Consider the following 23,479-nt stretch of genomic DNA (forward strand, 5'->3'; position numbering starts at 1 on the left):
GAATCCGACAGCGGGATGATGACGTTCGGCCTCGTTCGGGTTAACCAAGCAAGGCGGGAAGATCCGAGGCTGCCTCGGACCCGTGTAAAACAGGTGAAGTTCGGGGGGGTTCGGATCTCGACGAACCAAACCCGCTCATCTCTAGTTGTTATTGAGGTTAATAATACTGTAGGAACAAAAACACCCCCAAATTCTGATATTTTAGCTGTTTTGATTATTTTTTCGAAAAAATACAGATCCAAAACCAAAACATGCAAGGGTAGTTTTGGCAAAATCAATCCAGATCCAAAACACGAAGGAGATACAGATCCAAAATACACAACCCGAAAAATGGCCCAGTGCACACCCCTAATGTTTATACATCTACCACAAAGTACCAAACTTAACTGTCATTTTTGTAAACACAGCCAGTAAACTGTCAGAAGCTGATTGGTTGTAGGGTTGCTATATGTTCCGATTTTCCCGGGAACATACTTTTATTTTAGCTCAGTGCACCAGCGTCCATAGGACAGTGGCTCATGAAAAGGGGCATGGTGATGGGAGCCTGCGCTTCTCGGGCAGCGCATATTTCCAAGAGGCCGGACCAGCCCATCAGACCATTGGCACTATTGGAATTTGTAGAAGTCAGTGTCTGCCTACTTATCATTCAGCTGGGAGGAAAGTTCCCCCTACACAAGAACGATTAGTTGGGAAAACTAAAACCAGTTTGATTTTCCCAACTAGATGGACCAACTGTTTTTTTACTCTTTTCTGTGTGTGGGATCAAACGAATGATTATTATTGGCATCCACACACTGCCTGATTATCATTCCAAGCTGACAACTAGTATGCTGGTAGGAAGGATAACAGTCTGGTGTATGCAGTGGCGACACAATGTGGGTAGGTGGGGGGTACCGCACACACGTGTGTCAGTGGTAAACGCAGGATTTCTAGAAGGGGGTTTCCAAATGCAGTCCACAATCTCCTACTCTGCAGAATAATTTAGCAAGTGCAGGAGTCTGGGAGAGATGTAGAAGAACTCAGTAACAACCGTGGACATTAATGTAAGAATTAAAAGTTAGCACTATAGTTGGTCTATAGTATAGACTGTATCAAATATATTTAAATAATATAAATAAGTGGTCAGGAAAAGATTAAACAGACATAAATAAATAAAAACACAAACTGGAACTGCGCTTAACATCCAAATCAGGATTTTATTTAATCTCTCAATAAATAATTAATTGATAGACAATCATTACACTCACCGGCCGGTTTTTACACAAAACCTAAAAATACTAAAAAAAGAGCTTCAATATCTCTATAACACATAATTAATAAAAATACCATGCACACATGATTATCACACTAACTGTAAAACCTTATAGGTGACTCCTGTACTATTGCAGGCGTCCCTGCAATGTACAACAACTTCTCCTATATACGTAGTAGTTATTTTGTAGCAGCTGGAGGCTGGTAAATTAGTCTTATAACACCCTTGTGTCTACGGGGTTAAACTGATTAGCAGTCATGAATTAGCAACTGTCCCCTAAGCCATAAATCAGTGAAGCAGCGTGTTAATGCAGTTAAAGCAAGTTGTAAATGTCCTTCCCTTTAGCACTAGGGTCACGGAGCTGTCTCTGGATGAAATAGTGGCTATGACAATACTCAGATCGGGGAGCGCACTCCCTATTCCCCCGTAGCACTGGGGTCCGGGTATCCGTATGCCGAGTCAGTTAGTTAATTAGTAAGCCAACAAACAGAGTATGCTTTCACAGTAGCTTAGTACATAGCTTAGCCGGCCGGCTGGCTATAGACTCACTCTATCCTCTCCACATACGCGTTTCTCCGCCTTATTGTGCCGTCGGCGGCTTCCTCAGTGTGTATGGAGCTTCCCCATGTTTGCACGGCTTAAATACACATAATAGAACCAGTGCTGAACTTTGTAAGCATACATTCTCCCACCTCATGGTAAGGCTCCTGTCTCTTCTTCCTGGAAGCTACTCTCTGGTCCAGTGCACTGATTGAGGATTCATATTCACACATGCAGCAAACTTGGTAGACGAAACTGCTATCACTGGACATGTGCAGCATCTCTGCTCTGTCCCTTAAACTGCATGATGTGGCCGCAGTTCTAGTAATCATATTATATATCATTGCTATTGTTGTCATCATTTGAGCCACTTGCCAAAAGGAGGGAGACCCCCTGCGTTTGCCTATGCGGTGTCACCCGCCAAGGGGTGACACCAAAGTGCTGACTCCTCTTCATTGACAGGAGCTGGGTGCTACATAATGACATTACGTGTAGCACCCAGCTCATGTCACCGTATAGGAGCTGGCACTGCACTTGCACTGGTTCCTGGGGGCAGCCCGAATCTCTGGGACCCCTGGAATGACGAAACTGGGGTTCGGACTGAGAGATCATTCCTTATCTGTGAGGCCACTACCCTTGCCCGTGAAACCACGCCACCTTTTGCCATCATGTATAGTCACAGCACACACTATAATGTATCCCCCTGCACTGCGTGTCGCCACTATTAGTGACGCCTCTGGATGTATGACCAGCTTTTGTTGAAACTTCTGCAAAAATTGGTATTCTGCTACTATTAAATGGAGGCTGTTGAAACCCTAAGAGGCCTGCAGGACCATGTGCAAGGGCAGGCAACTAGAGACCTAAGATATATTTTTGGGAGAAACTAGACCTTTATGCTATCCTGGATGTACCCCTGCAGATCTGGATGCAACACTGTGATACCGCTTCTGTAAGCTGCTTAAACTGTTTCTCTTGATGGGGGTTATTGTAATGTTTGTTTTTATTTTGAACACAAAATGCATCCAAAGCTACAAGACCTCCACAATGTACTGTAAAATACCAAAATGGAATATTGTGTATTGGTTTGTGTTGTACTTAAGCAAATGACCTGTGAACTTCCAGAGTGCATTCACAGCGACTGTAAGCCTCCACTATCTCTCTTATTTTCCCAGAAGAGAAGAAATGTCAGCCTGAACCTAGCCCTGAGCTGGAAGAGTGCAGGAGACTCAATCGCCAGGTGTGTAGTTCTAGTAAATACTCCTTATATACAGTAAACCTCTGACCTGGCTGTAACCACCTACTGCATAGTCTGTAGTGTAAACAAATCACAGCAATATTTTACTATGATATTTTGCTGAGACATTGGCTGCAATGCAGTAGAATGCAATTCCAATGACTTTGGTTGATATATAGTACATTGATGCATGTAATAGCCTGGCGATTTGGAGGATGGGTCATCAAGTTGCCTGTGGCATGCAGTGGTCACATCGCTGACAATCCGCAGTGTTTTAGTGAGTTTTTAAGAACAAATAAATAATAAAATCCATTATAAAATGAGCATTAGAGCCTCAGCCTAGGCTGGTAATGGAAACACTGTGAGAATAAACAGTGTGTGGTCTCCCAGAAATCTCCATTACCGGCCCTAGTCACTACAAGCCAGTAATAGTGCCACGACAGCAGGAGGGCACAACGTGGGGTCTCACCACCTTAGTGCCAACCAACCGTAGGTCTGTCAGCAATGGGCACTATTCCCTCATGGGATAGGGCATGCAAAAAGAAGGGCACCTGCCATGAAAAAAACAGCCCTATGTCCAGAGCCGGCCCTAACCAATATGATGCCCTAGCAAGATTTTGGCTGGTGCCCCCTAGCACCGCCGCTAGTTCTGCCTCTGACCCTGCACCCCTTTCCCAGCACCATCACCCCCTCACCCATAGCAGTCCTCATTTTGTTGTTCCTAACCTCTATATTTTAAATAGGAACAGTGCACACCCAAAAAGGTGTGTGTTCTTGCTGGGAAGGAGCATGGCCACACAATAGTATCCCCAATTCAAATTATACCACACTTGATTCACATTTTATTATGCAATAGTGTCCCTAATTCACGTTACATCACACAGTAGTACCACTTTACCTTATAAATGTTACTCCTCACAGTAGTGCCCTTATTCACATTACATCACACTGAATTGCTCCTAATTCACATTACCCCACACCATATTGCTCTTTATCCACATTAGACCACACAGTAGTGCCCTTTCTATACGTTACGCCACACAGTAGAGCACCTTATACACATAATGCCACACATTAGTAATGAATTTATACACATAATACAACACAGTAATGCCCATTACACACATGACACACATTATTAATGTCCTTAAAAACATAATGCACCTTACACATTATTCAAACTTTTATTAATGCCCTTATACACATAATGTTCCTTACACATATGCCACACATTATTAGTGCACTTATACACATAATGACACACATAGTGCCCCTTACACATTTACCGCACATTATTAATGCATTTATACACGACGCATATAATGCCCCTTACACATATGCCGAACACTATTGCACAACCAAACCACCCACACACAGCACTCACATGGCCACTACAATTGTGACCTCTGTCTCTGCTTGGATACAGATGTGTCCTCATACATCTTGCCTCAACACGCCATGCAGGAGATGCCTGATGTGAGTCAGCTGGCAGCTTTGCTAATGTTGAGCGCCTTTTTTGATGAAAATTCATCTTATTTGCATTACTATTTGGCTAGGATGCACAAGCAGCTTCTGATGATTAAAATGATATGTGGCATGCCTATATTCTGTGTGCGACTGTGACTGTATCTACATACGAAATGCTACGTTACAGTGATTTCCAAGAATACACTGTAACGTAGCATTTCATATGCGGATACAGCCGCAGTCACACACAGAATATAGGCATGCTGCATATCATTTTAATCAGCAGAGGCTGCTGGTGCCCCATGGCATACCAAATGCCCTAGGCATTTGCCTAGTTTGCCTATGCCTAGGGCCGGCTCTGCCTATGTCAATAGTACTAAAGACCATCCCAACACCCCTCGGCTATGAGTGTTGGGTAATAAATCTTGTATAATAATAGAAATGTGCAAATGGCCATAAAGGTCATTCCTTAGTACCCCCTGCAGACAGTGGTAGGCTGCCAGCACCAGAGTGGAGGACGCTACTGAAGAGCAGGACATTACTGACCGTCGCCAGGCATTTTCATTAGCATCATAGTGAAACTAAACTTAATATGCCACCTGTAAGAAGTACCAGTATAACATGGAGCCCTATAGTATGTGCCTGTGGCAGCTTCCCTTATCTCACTAAACGCCAAACTACATAGTGACTTCTAATATTCTTATATTTCAGAAAATTGTGTTATTTATCTCATATATAAAACATGTTAACTGGGTGTTGATTTAATTTACTGTAGATTAAGTAAATTGTTGTCAGGGAGGTGTCTCAGAAATTCTCAGTTAGCTGAATATATGTAGTTAATGACAAGATCTGGACATGATATATGCAGCTTTATTTAAAGGAGAATAAAAGAAGGTATCTCAAGTTTGAAATGTTGATGGCCATAATGCAGATATTCACTATGTCATTATGGTCATAACGTTGATGTTGACCTTGTTGACATCATCAACTAGACAGTAATAAAATGTTGACATATTAGAATGTCCACATTTTGTCCTGTGGCCCAGCAGTGACCTTCTCCTGGCAGATATAGCTGCATCTTCCAGGTCCCTACAGTCAAGTGATCTTCAGACCTCTGTTTCTCCGGGGTTTCAGGTAAGTATTTCTCAATTTACCCTAAGCCTCCTTGAAGTGCCTAACTCTAAGCTCCACCCACAGCCTAATCAGTGGCGTAACTAGGGGTCCGCAGCCACTGCGAGCGCTTGGAGGCGCGCAGGTCTGCGGGGTGCCCTAGCCGCCACTGATTTTGTTTTGGGAAGGAGGGACATGGAGGGCACAGCGCGCGCCTCTCCTGTGTGTCCCTCCTGGGTCTCTGGCGGCATGTCTGTTAAATGAAGTGCCCATTCGGGAGCTCTGATTGGCTCACGAACTGGCACTTCATTTGATAGACACGCCGCTGCAGCCGGAGACGCAGGAAGGACACACAGGAGAGGCGCGCGCTGTGCCCTCCGTGTCCCGCCTTCGCAAAACAGAACAGCACAGCAGTGGGGGGTTTGGTATTGGGGAGCATATTTGGCACGGGGGGGGCATTTTTGGCACTGGGAGAACTTATTTGGCACTGGGGGGGGGGGGGGCATGTTTGGCACTGGGGGAACATATTTGGCACTTGGGGGAGCATATTTGGCACTGGGTGGGCATATTTGGCACTTGGGGGGGCATGTTTGGCACTTGGGGGTCATATTTGGCCCTGGGGGAGCATATTTGGCACTGGGGGGGGGCATGTTTGGCACTGGGGGCATACGTGTACCTGACACTGTGGGGGAATATCTGGCACTGGGGGCATATGTGGCACTGGGGGCACAGCCCTAGCAACAAGCATTACCCCCCCCCCCCCCCGGTTACAAGCACAACACCCAGTTCATGAAATCCCCGGCAACAAGCATTACCCCCTAGCAATGAGCATGACACCCAGTGCATGAAAACCCCTGGCACCATGCATGGAACCAAGAGCGTGAAACCCCTGGCAACGAGCAGGTAATTTAAAAGTAATTAGAAGCCTTACTGTAGGACTTAATGTGTAATGGGCATTGCAGTGTGTGGCATAATGTATAACGGGCATTGCAGTGTGTGGCATAGGGTATAATGGGCATTGCGGTATGTGTCACAGGCATTACGGTGTGTGTGGTATACTATATCACAGGCATTGTGGTATGTGGTATAATGTCTCAGGGGCATTGCAGTGTGTGGCATAATGTTTAACGGGCATTGCTGTGTGTGGCATAGGGTATAACGGGCATTGCGGTATGTGTCACAGGCATTACGGTGTGTGGTATACTATATCATTATGGTATGTGGTATAATGTCTCAGAGTCATTGCAGTATGTGGCATAATGTATCATGGACATTGCGGTGTGTGTCATAATGTGTCACAGGCATGGTATGTGCTATAATGTATCAGGGGCATTGCAGTGGGTAGCATAATGTATAACGGACATTGCGATGCCTGTCATAATGTCTCTTATGCATTATGGTGTGTGGCATATTGTGTCATGGGCATTATTGTGTGTGGCATAATGTCTAAGGGCCATTGCAGTATGTGGCATAATGTATACTGGGCACTACTATACGGAGGAAAAATTACAAATAATGTAAGGGGCATGAATCAGGATTATTATTTTTTCCTGTGGTGGCCAACGTCTGGGCGTGCAGGTTGCAAAACTGGGGTATAAGGTAGTCTTTTCCTGCAAAACCACGCCCCATTATGCAAAGCCACGCCAATTTCAGCAAGGCCACACCCATTTTTTGAAGGCATGCTCGGATTCATCGCTTTACTAGTGCCAATTATGGGGGGATGCGGGGGTGACAGATTTTTTGGCTTGGGGGAGAAAAATTTCTAGTTACACCACTGAGCCTAATCTAACCCTTCCTAATATTTACATCCTGACAATGTCGACCTGTTGACATTGTGAGGGGGAATTCAATTGTTTGAAGAGTCAGTTGGGTGTCTGTGTTTTTTTTTTTTTTTAGCTAGGAGAAAACAGACACCCAACGGACTTTTCAAACAATTGAATACCCCCCAATGTCTACATTCCATACCCAACCATTTAAGTTTAGTGCATTAGGTTCAAATAGTTGTTGAATTAAAATATTACTTTTACTTCTGAAATGTTTAATATTAAGTTCACCGAATATAAAAAAAAAAAAAAAAAGATAGTGAAGTATTATTATCAGGAAAACAGATAGGGCAATCTGCTACCGGGACCGCGATCGCCGTACAGTCTGTTGTCTCCCGGGTGCTCGGGTACGGCACATTGCGGACCGGGTAGAAAGATTGTTGGGAGGGGCCGGGAACGACCCGGTAGTCTTCGTGCACGTCGTCACCAATGACAAAGTTAGTGGAAGGTGGGATGTCCTTAAGAGAGATTATAGGGACCTAGGACAAAAATTAAAGGCAAGGACATCTAAGGAAATATTCTCTGAAACATTACCTGTGCCACGCGCTAATCCAGGAAGGCAGAGGGTGATTTGGGAGGTAAATGTGTGGCTTAGAGACTGGTGTAATAAGGAAGGGTTTGTGTTCTTAGAACACTGGGCAGACTTCTCAGTCAGGCGCCATCTTTTTGGACGCGATGGATTGCACCTGAATGAGGAGGGGGCAGCGGTGCTGGGGGGGGAAGGATGGTTCGAAGGTTGGAGGAGATTTAAACTAGGTGCCTTGGGGGAGGGATTAGAAAGAATTAGTGGGACAACTAGAGAGCAAAGAATAGTGGGATGTATAAAATATAATGGGGGTGGAGAGGGGGGACGGAGTGAAAGAGTCAGCAATGGTAATTTAAGGGATACCATGGTTCCTAAGGAAATGTCATGTACAACAGAACTTGCGGATCAGGGAATTAATAAATTTAAGTGTATGATTGCAAATGCAAGAAGCTTAACAAATAAAATGGGGGAATTAGAGGCAATTGCACATAATGACCATTATGACATAATAGGCATTACTGAGACATGGTGGGACGATTCTCACGACTGGACGGCAAACATCGAGGGATACACTCTCTTAAGGAGAGATAGGATTAATAAAAAGGGAAGGGGTGTTTGTCTCTATGTTAAACCATTCTTAAAACCATATTTAAAGGAGGTCAGTTACGAAGGGACTGGAGATAACGTAGAGTCATTATGGGTTGAGATTTTGAGTGGGGGTAAAGATACAAAAAAACTTTTAATAGGGACATGCTATAAACCACCAGATATTAGTATGGATGACAAATTACTACTCTTGCAGCAAATCGAAAAAGCTGCAGGTATGGGGACGTCGTTATAATTGGGAACTTCAATTACCCGAACATAAACTGGAACACCGAAACAGTAAATACAGCTAGGGGTAACAGGTCCTTAAACATGCTAAAAGATCATTACTTGTCACAGGTAATTGAGGAGCCAACTAGGCAAGGGGCTATACTGGACCTAGTACTAACAAATAATGAGGAAATAATAACAAATACTAAAGTAGGGGAGACCCTAGGAAATAGCGATCACAATATCAGGGCCGAAACTAGGGTTTCTGTCACCCGGGGCAAGGCAGTCATTTGGCGCCCCCCCCCCCCCAATATACAGAAATACATCCTCCCGTACATCAATACACAGTACGGTACATATATACACAGCCCCTGAATATACACATACCACCCAAATAAACATATATATACATGCACCTGTATATACACTTAGCCCAATACACTGTGATTAAATACATCCCTCGTATACTGTATATACAAATTAAGTACCCACCCTGGGTACTCCAGCATACACACACACACACACACACACACACACACACACACACACACACACACACACACACAACACCGGGTTACGCTGCACTGCTTCAGTACACACACACACTGGGTTGCACTGCACTTCTCCAACACACACACAGGGTAACACTGAACTGCTCCAACACACATACACACAGGGTTACACTGCACTGCTCTAACACACACAAACAGGGTTACACTGAACTGCTGCAACACACATACGCACAGGGTTACACTGCACTGCTCTAACACACACAAACAGGGTTACACTGAACTGCTCCAACACACATACACACAGGGTTACACTGCACTGCTCCAGCACACATACACACAGGGTTACACTGCACCGCTCCAACACACATACACACAGGGTTGCACTGCACTGCTCCAACATACACACACAGGGTTACACTGCACTGCTCCAGTTCACACACAGGGTTACACTGCACTGCTCCAGTTCACACACAGGGTTACACTGCACTGCTCCATCAGACACACACTGGGTAACACTGAACTGCGCCAGCACATGCATGCACACACACACACACAGGGTTACACTAAACTGCTCCAACACACATACACACAGGGTTACACTGCACTGCTCTAACACACACACACACACACACACACACACACACACACACTCACTCAGGGTTACACTGCACTGCTCACACACACTAGGTTAAAGTACAACACTGCACACACACATATTATACATATATAGCTGTCCGCCTCTCCCTACCTTTACACACATCTAGTGATGATCAGTCAGGGCCCCGTCCTCTCCGTTTCTGAAGATGGCCGTCACACACACACACCGCTGGCAGATGATTATGTGAGTGTGAAGGGGCGCCTCTGTGTTTCCGGAAGCAGACTCTAACAGAGCATCCTGGCGCAGCGGAGCGGGGAGGCGCGACTTCAGCCCTGTGCCGTCCTACACTGCATGTTTCCGCTTACCACCCGCGCCGGCGCCCTCTCTCATTCCGCGCCCAGGTCGCGTGCCCCCCTAGCCCCCCCCCTAGTTTCGGCCCTGACAATATGATCACATTCGATATCAGCTTTCAAAAACAACAATATAAGGGTTTAACCAAGATTTTTAACTTTAGGAAAGAAAATTTCACATTGCTGAAACAAGCAATGAAGGAGATTAATTGGGAAATTGTATTTCATGGTAAGAATACTGCTGAAATGTGGGACATTTTTACAACTGCGCTCAATAAGTACACTAATTTATATATTCCCAAAGTCAACAAAAACAGAAGTAGTAAATCCAAACCGAAGTGGCTAAATAAAAAAGTCAAGGAACAAATGGATAAAAAGAGGCGTGCTTTCAAAGCATTTAAGTCTGACGGAAAGGTGGAATCATTCCAGTTCTACAAGGAATTTAACAATAAATGCAAAAAAGCGATTAGAGCAGCTAAAATAGAAAACGAAAAACAAATCGCAAAGGAGAGTAAAACAAACCCGAAAAAGTTCTTTAAGTATATAAATGGTAAAAGGTTGAAAAGGGAGAATATTGGGTCCTTAAAGGGTAAGCTGGAAGTCTTGATTATTGATGATAGGGAAAAAGCAGATTTATTTAATAAATAATTTTCATCAGTATTCATGAAAGAGGACAGGTTGACAAGAATAGAGCATAACATAAATAATAATAATGACCCATTGCTTGGTACTTGCTTAAACGAGGGAGTAATCCGGGAGAGACTGAGTAAAATTAAGATAAATAAATATCCTGGGCCGGATGGACTCCACCCCAGGGTTCTTATGGAACTCAATGTAGAGATATCGAAACCTCTAGATTTGATCTTCAGCGAGTCAATTAGATCAGGAATGATACCAAAGGACTAGTGCAGAGATTTTCAACCTTTTACAACTCGCGGCACACTGAACAAGATTTAAATATTGCCAAGGCACATTCAAATATAATGGTGATCATGGTGCAGTTGCGTGTCCTAGGATGTCATGTCGCAGCTTCTCCATAGGGAACGCCTGAGCCACATCTGAGAAAGCCAGAAGAGCCCAACACTGCCCGGGCCCAAAATTGGAACTGGCTCTGCAACCACTAAACCCACCAGTATTGATTGTTCCAGGGCCTCAGTAGGGGCAAAACACTGACGGGCCTGGCTGTGCTTCTATGGCGGCACACCTGGAGACTGCTCAGGGCACACTAGTGTGCCCCGGCACAGTGGTTGAAAAACACTGGACTAGTGTATAGCAGAGGTAGTCCCAATATTTAAAAAGGGTATTAAAACGCTCCCCGGGAACTATAGACCGGTAAGCTTGACATCTATAGTGGGGAAAATACTAGAAGGTATATTAAGGGATAGCATTCTAGAGTACTTGGATACCTCCAAGGTTATTACTAGGAATCAACATGGATTTGTGAAGGATAGGTCATGTCAAACTAACTTAATAAGCTTCTACGAGAAAGTGAGCGATAATATTGATAAGGGTCATGCGATCTTTTTAGACTTCTCTAAGGCTTTTGACAAATTTCCACACAGGAGACTAATCCTCAAACTAAGAGAGTTTGGGGTGGGAAATACTATCTGTACTTGGGTGAGTAATTGGCTGTTTTATAGGGAACAGCGAGGGGGATTAATGGGATGTACTCTGAATGGGCTTCAGTACTCAGTGGAATACCGCAGGGTTCAGTACTCGGGCCGATGCTGTTTAATATATTCATTAATGACCTAGGTGAGGGACTGGAAAGCACAGTGTCAATTTTTGCAGATGACACTAAATTATGTAGAATAATTAATTCAGACAAGGATGTTGAGTCTCTACAGAATGACTTAACTAGACTGGAGGCCTGGGCAGACAAATGGGGAATGAGGTTCAATATAGACAAATGTAAAGTTATGCACCTTGGGACTAAGAACAATCAGGCAGCTTATAAACTAAATGGGGAAAATGTACGGATAACGGTAGTTGAAAAGGATCTGGGTGTGCTCATCGATAATAAACTTGGTAGCAGCTTGCAATGTCAAAATGCAGCAGCAAAGTCTAATAAGGTGTTATCATGCATAAAACGAGGTATGGAGACCAGGGATGAGAGTGTAATCCTACCACTGTATAAATCATTGGTGCGGCCACACCTGGAATATTGTGTACAGTTTTGGGCACCATACTATAAAAAAGATATCTTGGAACTCGAAAGGGTTCAGAGGAGAGCCACCAAACTGGTTAAGGGGTTTTAGCAGAGCCGGCCATAGGTATAGGCAAACTAGGCAATTGCCTAGGGCATTTGATATGCCTAGGGGCATCAGCAGCTTCTGCTGATTAAAATGATATGCGGCATGCCTATATTCTGTGTGTAGCATTTCATATGCAGATACAGCCACAGTCGCACACAGTATATAGGCATGCTGCATATCATTTTAATCAGCAGAAGCTGCTTGTGCATCCTAGCCACATAGCAATGCAAATAAGATGCATTTTGATTAAAAAAAAGGTGCCAGACGTTAACATTGAGAGTAACAGTGTTAGTGGCAGTGTGAGTGCTGTGTGCATGTGAGTGGGTTGGTTGGTTGGTTGTGCAGTAGTGTTCGGAATATGTGTAAGGGGCACTATGCATGTCATTATGTGTATAAGGGCATTACTAATGTGCGGCATATGTGTAAAAGAGTACTACTGTATGTGTGTCATTATGTGTATAAGGGCACTAATAATGTGCAGCAAATGTGTAACAGGGTACTACTGTATGTGTGTCATTATGTGTATAGGGGCACTAATAATGTGCAGCAAATGTGTAGGGGGCACTATGTGTGTCATGTGTATAAGGGCATTAATAATGTGCGGCATATGTGTAAGGGACATTATGTGTAAAAGGGCATTAATAAAGGTTGTCATAATGTGTAAGGCGCATTATGTTTATAAGGACATTAATAATGTGTGTCATATGTGTAAGGGGCATTACTGTGTGGAATTATGTGTATAAATGCATTACTAATGTGTGGCATTATGTGTATAAGGTGCGCTACTTTGCGGCGTTGCATATAGAAAAGGCACTACTGTGTCGTCTAATGTGAATAAAGAGCAATAGTGTGTGGTGTAATGTGAATAAGGAGCAAATCAGTGTGATGTATTATGAATAAGGGGCTCTACTGTGAGGAGTAACGTTTATAAGGTAAAGTGATACTACTATGGGATGTAATATGAATTATGGACACTATCGCAAGATAAAATGTGAATAAAGTTGCAGTACTGTGTGGCATAATTGGAATTGGGGTTACTATTGTGTGGCCATTCCCCTTGCCAGCAAAAACACACCCCTTTTTGGGCTGTGCGCGAAATGTGCAAACTGTTCCTATTTAAAATATAGGGGGTACAAACACCAAAATAAGGACTGCTATGGGTGAGGGGTGATGGTGCTGGGAAAGAGGTGCAAGGTCAGAGGCGGAACCAGTGGTGGTGCTAGGGGGCACCAGCCAAAATCTTGCCTAGGGCATCATATTGCTTAGGGCCGGCTCTGGGTTTTAGGCATTGGACTATGAGGAAAGACTTAAAAGGCTTGATATGTTCACACTGGAAAAGAGGCGACTGAGAAGGGACATCATTAATATTTATAAATACATTAAGGGACATTACAAGGATCTATCAAGCAATTTGTTTACCAAAAAACACTACATAGGACACCCACTGAGGTTAGAGGAGAAAAAATTCTATACCTAACGGAGAAAAGGATTCTTCACAGTAAGAGCAGTAAGGATTTGGAATTCTCTTCCAGAGAAGGTAGTAATGGTGGACACAATCAATACGTTTAAATATGGATTAGATAAATTCCTAGCTGAAAAAAATATCCAGGGATACAGCATTTAATTAATATATATATATATATATATATATATAATACCTCAACAACTATGTAACTATTTAACTATGTAAGTATAAAGTCAGAAACAACATAAAGAAAATGTAGCTGGCAAGTTGTACTGAACATTTAATTATATACCTTCCCTTTATAATACCATCTAGTTATCAAGTATTCAGTTAAAATGTGTCTCCTTCCAATATAACCGGTATATGGCAACGTGTGTTTTGAAAATAATAGTTTTTTTTTTTTTACGTTGGTTAATCAGTTTAGAGTCCATTGATTAAGTTGTTTATAAATCCACAATTTAGTAAATAAGTAAAATGACTGCTTAGAGAAGATTAGAGAGTAAGAGTAATCAGATCGCATTCAATATGCAATATATGATAAATAGGCCTCTAAGATCTTTAGCAGTATAAAATTGCAATGATAGTCTGACTGATTAGAAATATTGTTACATAAAGAATACCAGAGGAAGGTAAACAAGAACTCTCCTTTAATGGGGCACTCAAAAAGTGTTATGTATGGTGAGCAACACAAGGATCAAAAAGAAAATAAAACTTAACTTTTAATAAGAACCAAACATTAAAAATTACATAGAGAGTATCCTCTCTCAGTCTAAAAGGGCGAAATATAAACACAATACCTACAATACAACATTTAACAAGTAAAAGGTACAGGTGGTCTATAAATTTAGATTAGAAATATTCCCATTGTCTCAATATTCTTTGGCAGCTCAGTTAATATTGATAGATAGAAACTTTCATTTATATGATTAATACACTTTCTGGAAGAGAGAGGTAAACTTAAGCCTTTATTATTGTCTGATAATATCCCACAGCTAGGTTTATCGGGATCTGGTCAAGATCCCGGTGTTCGGGATCCTGGCAGTAGGAATCCTGACATGGATTTCAATGCTGGCACAGGGAACCCGAACGCAAGAATGTTGGGACTGCTGAGAGGTAAGCTGCGTGGGGGAGGGGAAGATAGGGTTAGGCTGCAGGGCGTGGGGGTTATCGGTATGCACCACCAGGGAGGGTTATGGTTATGCTGCAGGGGAGGGAGGGTTAGGTTTAGACTGTGGGAAGGGGGGGCTAGGTTTAGGCACCACCAAGGAGAGTTAGGGTTAGGTTCAGTGGCGTAACTACTGCCCCCCTAATGTTCCCAAATATTCCTACTGTTTTCCTCTATTTTTAGGAATATTCATACTGATTCTACGTGAGAGGAATAGAAGTATTCCTCTTATAGAGCTCCGATGTCCTCTTTTAAACATGACAAAGTCTCATACTTTGGCATTTTTAAAAGAGGAATGGTAATGGGAACAGATCACCATTGCCCTCACTCTGACACACATATCTTGCATAAATATACATTCATGTCTGTATGGGTCATTTTATAAACATTTGGGGAAAATGCCACCAACATTCTACACGTCGGGGAGAATCTCAGACAGGCAGGGTTAACCTGTGGCTGACTATGCTGGGTATCTCTCTTTTGTCACAGTAACTAGAGTTCCTAAACAAGACTGCCAATACGCTGTGGGGCAACCTGCCTGTGCTAGCCACCCGGGTGTACCGGAGCCCACACATCACCTTTATGTCTTTGAAAATGCTGCCTCCCCTGGAGAATTACACAGCACAGCAGACAGCCAGCAGTACCCCTCGACTTAAACGGCATCTAGGGCAGCACCCCTGCAATGATGTGGCAGACAAAGAAAAGACGTGCAAGATGGAATTGTCCTTAGGCCCTCCCACCCACCCTTATATTGTATAAACAGGACATGCACACTTTAATAAACCAATCATTTCAGCAACAGGAAAAATAGGTACTGGCGCCGGCTGAAATCGAATATGAGATGAATGACTCAATTTGTAAAATGTAAAAATTATATTTAATAAACATTCATCAAAGAGAGGATATCCTACCCCTCAGAAATAAAACACAAGCAATTGCTGTACAATAAAAAAAAAAAAAACGCCTTGTAGGATCCCACTAGGTAAACCCTTTTAGATGTAATGTCCACAATTCCTGGCTAGGACACTGTTCCACATTTGCCCACAAGTTCAATTAGGTATGAGGTAATTTACCAGACTGGATTCCAGATAAGTCCCCTAGGCCTCTCTTGCAGTTGAGAACCAAATGGCAGAAGGGGATGAGTCCAAGTCAAATGAAGAACTTGTGTCGGAATTTCATCCTAGTGGAAGCTGATAGGTCCAAAGTTTGCCAGGAGGTGGATTGGGGTTCTGGTGCTTGTGGTCCTACAAGCTGAAGCTCAATATATATATATATATATATATATATATATATATTGTATAAACAGGACATGCACACTTTAATAAACCAATCATTTCAGCAACAGGGTCTGTCACATGGCTGTGGCTGAAATGATTGGTTTGTTTGGGCCCCCACAAAAAAAGAAGCAATTTTTCTTTTCTTGCACAAACTGGCTCTACAGAGACAAGATGTCGTCCTCATCCTCATATTCCTCATCCCCTTCAGTGTTTACATCCTAATCCTCACAGAGAAATAATTTCACACCGAAGAGGTGGATTTATTTTTTTGCCCAGGCATGACACTAGGCTTTTTCATCCAATTGCCAACAACTGTCTCCACTGGTGCCTTATTCAAACAAACCACATCACCATCAGAATCCTCATCGTCAACTTCCTCCTCAGCACCAGCTACATCAATATCCTTATCCTCCTCATCCTGGTGTACTTCTACAGTCACATCCTCAATCTTAATATCAGCAACTGGACTGGAGGTGCTCCTCCCAGCACTTGCAGGGGGCATGAAAATGGTGGTAGAAGCCTCCTCTTCCCATACGTTGATGGGAAGGTCAGGCCTAGACATCGCAACTGCAGAAGAACAGGTCCCGCAGTGTGTGCAAGAGGGTTGAGGAGAGGTAGAGCTGATAGGGATGGAAAATGCTGAGCGTGGCATGCACTTCATCAGGTGCACCCGCCCCTTAGCTGCATATGAATATCCTTACAAAGAATTAAGGTTCAAAAAGGGTTGAGATTACCTAAAGAATAAAAAGTAAAAGAGGCAGACTAGATGGGCCAAGTGATTCTTATCTGCCGTCAAATTCTATGTTTCTATGTTTACTGCAGCACTATGATTCTCCCAGGACTTCTAATAGTGCTGATGTCCGCCTCTGAGGTGCCTTCTCCCCATGTTACACAGTAGCCCCTAGCTCCTCATGTTAATTACCCACTTTCTGCATGCCCCACAGCAGCCCCACTTCCTCATTTCACAGAGATACCCCTCTCTAAGTTACATAATGGTACCCATATTACAGTTACTACCCTCCCCATGTCACACAGTTATCCCTCTCTACATGTTGCAGAACAGCACCCATGTCACACAGTCACCCCCTCCTCATGATACAGTTAACCCTCCCCCCATGTAGCAGTTACTCCCCCCTCTATGGTACACAGTTAGGCCCTTTTCCATAGTACACTGTAGCCTCCCTGGTACACAGTTACCTCCTCCCCATGTTACAAAATTACTCAGCTCTCAATAAAACACAGTTACCCCTCTCTCCATGGTGCACAGTTATACCCTCCCTATGGTATACTGTTACCAGAGCATGTCCCCCCCCCCCCCCCTCCCCCAAGAGACTCACAGGTCTGGCTGAATGTCTCCTCGAGGGGCTCCTGCTGAACGTGTCCAGTGAGTCACGTGAATGCGTGGAGCTGCGGGGAAGCTCTGGGTGTCAGCTTAGGGTCTCCAGTGTCCGTGTCCCCTGTTACCTGCTCCTCTCAGCTCTCAACAGACGTTAGGACGGAGCGCCCCTTTAATTTTACAGCACATGGAACAGTGCAAAGTAGAATGTAAAAGTTTAGAACAGACGTGTCAAACTTGCAGCCTGCGGGCGACATGCGGCCTACAATGCATCCTTTTGTGGCCCAGGTTTACTATTTTAAAAGCAATGGAATGCGGCCCACCACCGCCAAATTAGCTATTTAGCTATTGTTGACCAGTCTGCCGTGATCAGAGCTTAGCTCCAATCGGGCAGCATTCAACGTTCTGCACAAGCAGAAGAAGATGGTGATAGAGATGGGGAAATGTCCATGGCGGGAGTAGCCTCCAAGACAATTTTTTGGAAGGACTACCTCTGATCACTAATGAGAAGGGTGATGATGAGGTTGTAAATTACATTATAATCTTGTAAAATAAATGTAATGAACTCGCCGCAAGTGATGTCACATGGAGGAGGTTCCAAGATGCCTCCACAAATATTGTCAGGATTTGGGTAAAAATAATCTCACACCCAAGAGGTGGCTTTTTTGGCATCACAATGGCTTTCATTTAATCATGGTGAAGAAATGCGGCCACTGGTGGCTGACTTACACAAACAACATCATCAACATCCTCATCTTCAGTGTCAGATAGTAGTAGTACACAGATATCCCATACGCGCACGCAAGAGGTGTTTACAAGTACCTGGAAACCCCCCCCGCCCGCCGATATATAGGTGCAGCTGACTGGTGATATTTTTTTTTCTTTGACGGAGGATCTCACGCAGGCGCCTCCTTATAATAAATGGTTCAGGGCAACCAGCTGTACGAAAGTACAGACAGGCAAGCGGGCTCCTCTTTTGACTTATACCAACATGGATCAGCCACAGCGCAACTCTTCTGCCTATCCCCATCCTTCTCCCGTGTCTCCTACCACCTACCGCGTCTCCTCCTCCCATGTCTCTGCCTGTCCCCCTCCTTCCAACCTCTGGCTAGTACCCTCCTCCCACTTTTTTAATATCCCCCCATGGCCTCCTAATGTATTGGTGGGCTGCTTGGCCTGGAAGCCTTAGAGACACTGCAAATCCTGGATCGCCCAGCTTGTGAGACCACAGAGCTTCCTCCTGACCTGCAGGTACAGTAACTTCTCTCCAGAGCACCACTCCTCATTGTGTTGCTGCAGAAATCTTTCTCCCCAATGCCTCTCTCCCTTGTTCTCTCTCCCCCATGCCCCTCCCCCCACATGCCTCTTTCTCTCCATGCCCCTCTCTCCCAAGCCCACCTCCTCTCTCCCTCCCAATGCCACATTTCTCTTCATGCCCCCCTCTCTCTCCATTTCCTCTTTCTCTCCATGCCCCACTTTCTCTTTCCATGCCCCACTTTCTCTCTCCATACCATTCTTTCTCTCTCCATACCATTCTTTCTCTCTCCATGCCCCTCTTTCTCTCTACATGCCTCTCTCTTCCAATGCCCCTCTTGTTCTCTCTCCCCATGTTTCCCTCGCTCTCTCTCCCCTTCCACTCTCTCTCTATGTCCCATCTCTCTCTTTCCCCATGTCCCCCTCTCTCTCTCCCCATGTTCCCCTCTCTCTGTCCCCCTTCTGTTTCTCCCCATGCCCCCTATCACTCCATGCCTCTTTCTCTCTCTATCCCAATGCCCCCTCTCTATCCCTTCCCATGCCCCCTCTCTCTCCATTCCACACTTTCTCTCTCTCTCTCTCTCTCTCTCTGTACATATCCATGTTTCCAACAGCTCCAGGGCCGGACTGGCCATCTGGCACATGCCAGAAGGGCTGATGGGCAGATGGGCCGATTCGGTCCTTCAGAGAGCCGGGAAGGGCTCTCTGCTTCAGCCGCCCCCCCCCCCCCCCCCACGGTCTCCATGGAAATGGTGGCATACCGCGAGTCCATGCCCCCTGACTCACGGCATGTCCCTGCCCCAGCAAGCGTCGCCATGACAACGGGGGCGTGCTGTGAGTCCATGCCCTTGTGACGAGCGTGCGCACGAATGCCCGGCCCGAATTAGAGCCCCAGTCCATCGCTGAACAGCTCTGTATGTGACTCTCACACATGGTTGTGTGTGTGTGTATATATCAGGGACGTGCAGTCAGGGGAGGCAGGGGAGGCAGTGCCTCCCCTGTCATAATCATTAAAATAATATAAAAGAAATACTTATGACACAGATTCTGTGTCATAAGTATATACATTAGGCTTTATATTATTTTAATGATCTTGGGGTCTACATATTCTTTATAAATGAGTTTAGGAGGCACCGCTGTCGTTGCCTCCCGCTGTCAGTGTAAAGGGAAGGAAGCGGGGAGGCGGGACCAAGAATTGGGCAGTAAAAGCCCATTAGAAAATGCAGCTGAAGCGGCACTTAGTGGAAGTGCCGCTTGGACAGGGGAGTGACAGGGGCGTGCTTTCAACCCATAGCACGCCCCTGTAAGAGTGACCAGCAGCGGCAGCGGTGGAGCAAGAAGCTGCTGGCTGCCCGTCAGCCCGGAATCAGCAGAGCGGGAGGGGAGCTGTCCCGGAGCGCAAGTCTCTGTCCCGGCACTGCAAGGGGTGTGAGCGAGGCGCCCCTTCTCCTTGTCCCTCCGCCGCCGTCGTCCGTGAGTCCCGCCGCCGCCGTCCCTTCTCAGCCCCAGAGAGCAGCTTCCTGCTGCCGCCGGCTATCTTCTGCTCTAAGGGGCTCCGGAGCGTCGCCGCAGCTGTCCTGTGGATGGTGGATCGTGGCCCCCCCCCAAGGTGAGTAACACACTCTCACTGACTCTCACTCACTCTCTCACTCACTCTCACTCACTCTCTCACTCACTCTCACTCTCTCACTCTCTCACTGTATTGTGTAAGAAAAATAAAAAAGGGGACTTCTGCCGTAATGTGTAAAAAACAGGGACGCTGTCTGCCGTAATGTGTAAAAAATGGGGACACTGTCTGCCGTAATGTGTAAAAAACGGGGACGCTGTCTGCCGTAATGTGTAAAAAACAAGGACGCTGTCTGCCGTAATGTGTAAAGAATGGGGACACTGTCTGCCGTAATGTGTAAAAAACGGGGATGCTGTCTGCCGTAATGTGTAAAAAACGGGGACGCTGTCTGCCGTAATGTGTAAAAACGGGACGTTGTCTGCCGTAATGTGTAAAAACGGGACGATGTCTGCCGTAATGTGTAAAAACTGGACTTTGTCTGCCGTAATGTGTAAAAACGGGACTTTGTCTGCCGTAATGTGTAAAAAAACGGGGACGTTGTCTGCCGTAATGTGTAAAAAACGGGGACGCTGTTTGCCGTAATGTGTAAAAAACGGGGACGCTGTCTGCCGTAATGTGTAAAAACGGGACGTTGTCTGCCGTAATGTGTAAAAAACGGGGACGCTGTCTGCCGTAATGTGTAAAAACGGGACGTTGTCTGCCGTAATGTGTAAAAAAGGGGGCGTTGTCTGCCGTAATGTGTAAAAAACGGGGACGTTGTCTGCCGTAATGTGTAAAAAACGGGGACGCTGTCTGCCGTAATGTGTAAAAACAGGGACGCTGTCTGCCGTAATGTGTAAAAAATGGGGACACTGTCTGCCGTAATGTGTAAAAAACGGGGACGCTGTCTGCCATAAGGTGTAAAAACGGGACGTTGTCTGCCGTAATGTGTAAAAAAAGGGGATGTTGTCTGCCGTAATGTGTAAAAAGGGGACGTTGTCTGCCGTAATGTGTAAAAAGGGGACGTTGTCTGCCGTAATGTGTAAAAAGGGGACGCTGTCTGCCGTAATGTGTAAAAAAGGGGGACTGTCTCCTGTAATGTGTAAAAACGGGACGTTGTCTGCCGTAATGTGTAAAAACGGGACGTTGTCTGCCGTAATGTGTAAAAAACGGGGACACTGTCTGCCGTAATGTGTAAAAAACGGGGACGCTGTCTGCCGTAAGGTGTAAAAACGGGATGTTGTCTGCCGTAATGTGTAAAAAACGGGGACGCTGTCTGCCGTAATGTGTAAAAAGGGGACGTTGTCTGCCGTAATGTGTAAAAAGGGGACGCTGTCTGCCGTAATGTGTAAAAAAGGGGGACTGTCTCCTGTAATGTTTAAAAACGGGACGTTGTCTGCCGTAATGTGTAAAAACGGGACGTTGTCTGCCGTAATGTGTAAAAAACGGGGACACTGTCTGCCGTAATGTGTAAAAAACGGGGACGCTGTCTGCCGTAAGGTGTAAAAACGGGATGTTGTCTGCCGTAATGTGTAAAAAACGGGGACGCTGTCTGCCGTAAGGTGTAAAAACGGGACGTATAAATTGGGGTACTGTCTCCTGTAAGGTATAAAAAGGGGTACCTAACTCTGATCCCAAATCGTCCAACTATTTCAACTCAAGGGTTACCTAAAACACATATTTGTAAAAAATAAATAAATGTTTAAATAAAAAAATAGAAGTAGGCAGGCACTGTCAGCCTACTTCCATGACATCACAAGTGGCGGTAAGGTTCATCGCCGGACTTTGCGGATCGTTATGGCTGCAGTGCCTCACCAGCCAATGACCTCACCGCACGCCACTGGTATATATATATATATATATATATATATATATAACAACCTCCACAAGCCGGCACTCCTTGGATTGCTTACAAATACCTGGCCAGGGTGCTCTCTCTGGGCCATCCGCCCCTTAAATACAACAAGCCATGCATAGAGGCACTCCCGGACTGCAGAATTAGTGAATCAAATGCAGTGATTTATTCAACGTTTCGGGGTACTGCCCCCCGTCATCAGGACACACACACATCAACAGTGCCGTAACTAGACATTTTAGCGCTGTGTGCAAGAAACGGCATCGGCGCCCCCCCTTAATGTAAAACGGCGGCAGTGCGCGCCATGGGCGCGCGCAAAAAATATAGGGGCGTGGCTTCATGGGGAAGGGGTGTGGCCACAAAATAACACCAATTCATATAATGGTGCACAGTAGTCTCCATTATTCAAATTACGCCGCACAGTAGCACCACTACACCAGGTAGAGCCCCTTTTTCACATTACGGCGGACAGATTCCCCTTTTTGCACATTACGGCAAACAGCATCCCCCTTTTTACATATTACGGCAGACAGTGTCCCCCTTTTTACATAGTACGGCAGACAGAGTCCCCTTTTTACACATTCCAGCAGGCAGAATCCCCCTTTTTTGCACATTACAGTAGCAGAGTTCACGCATCCCCCCGTTTTGCACGAGAGAGAGAGTGAATGAGTGAGTGAGTGTGTTCTGTCAGTCATGTGGAGGTGGTAGGCAGCATCCAGGCGCAGAGCCACTCCTGGGGTCCGGGACACATGCTGCGGCGACGCTACAAGCAGCATGAGAGTACAAAACACACTGTGCAAGTGGATGCTGTTCAAGTTATTATTATGCATACTGACAGACAGTAACAGTGTGAAACAATAGGCCTCACGAATGAACTATCTAATTAAAAAATAACATAAGTGTGCGTGACTGTACCACATGGTATGTTCAGTATATATATATACCCCACCACAGCTACAACTCAGCACATAGTAGCAGATGAAGATGGATATTATATATATATATATATATATATATAAACATATACATACATACACACACGGCCACAGCTGATGAGCTGAGTTCTGCAGCGGGGTACAGCGCCTCGTGGGGAGCGGT

The 23,479-nt window shown here is 45.0% G+C and overlaps 1 protein-coding gene across 1 annotated transcript in view; it reads left to right on the forward strand.

The window, feature by feature from the left end:
* Nucleotides 1-23,479, forward strand: part of LOC134934383 (adhesion G protein-coupled receptor E3-like) — a 535,434-nt gene that overhangs the window by 404,472 nt on the left and 107,483 nt on the right. Inside the window, exon 8 of the mRNA XM_063929832.1 lies at nucleotides 2,965-3,029. Within this exon, the coding sequence (XP_063785902.1) occupies nucleotides 2,965-3,029 (65 nt within the window). The remainder of the gene's footprint in view (nucleotides 1-2,964; nucleotides 3,030-23,479) is intronic.

The sequence above is a fragment of the Pseudophryne corroboree genome, chromosome 6 (genome assembly GCF_028390025.1).
Source record: "Pseudophryne corroboree isolate aPseCor3 chromosome 6, aPseCor3.hap2, whole genome shotgun sequence".
In the NCBI taxonomy this organism is placed as follows: Eukaryota; Metazoa; Chordata; class Amphibia; order Anura; family Myobatrachidae; genus Pseudophryne; species Pseudophryne corroboree.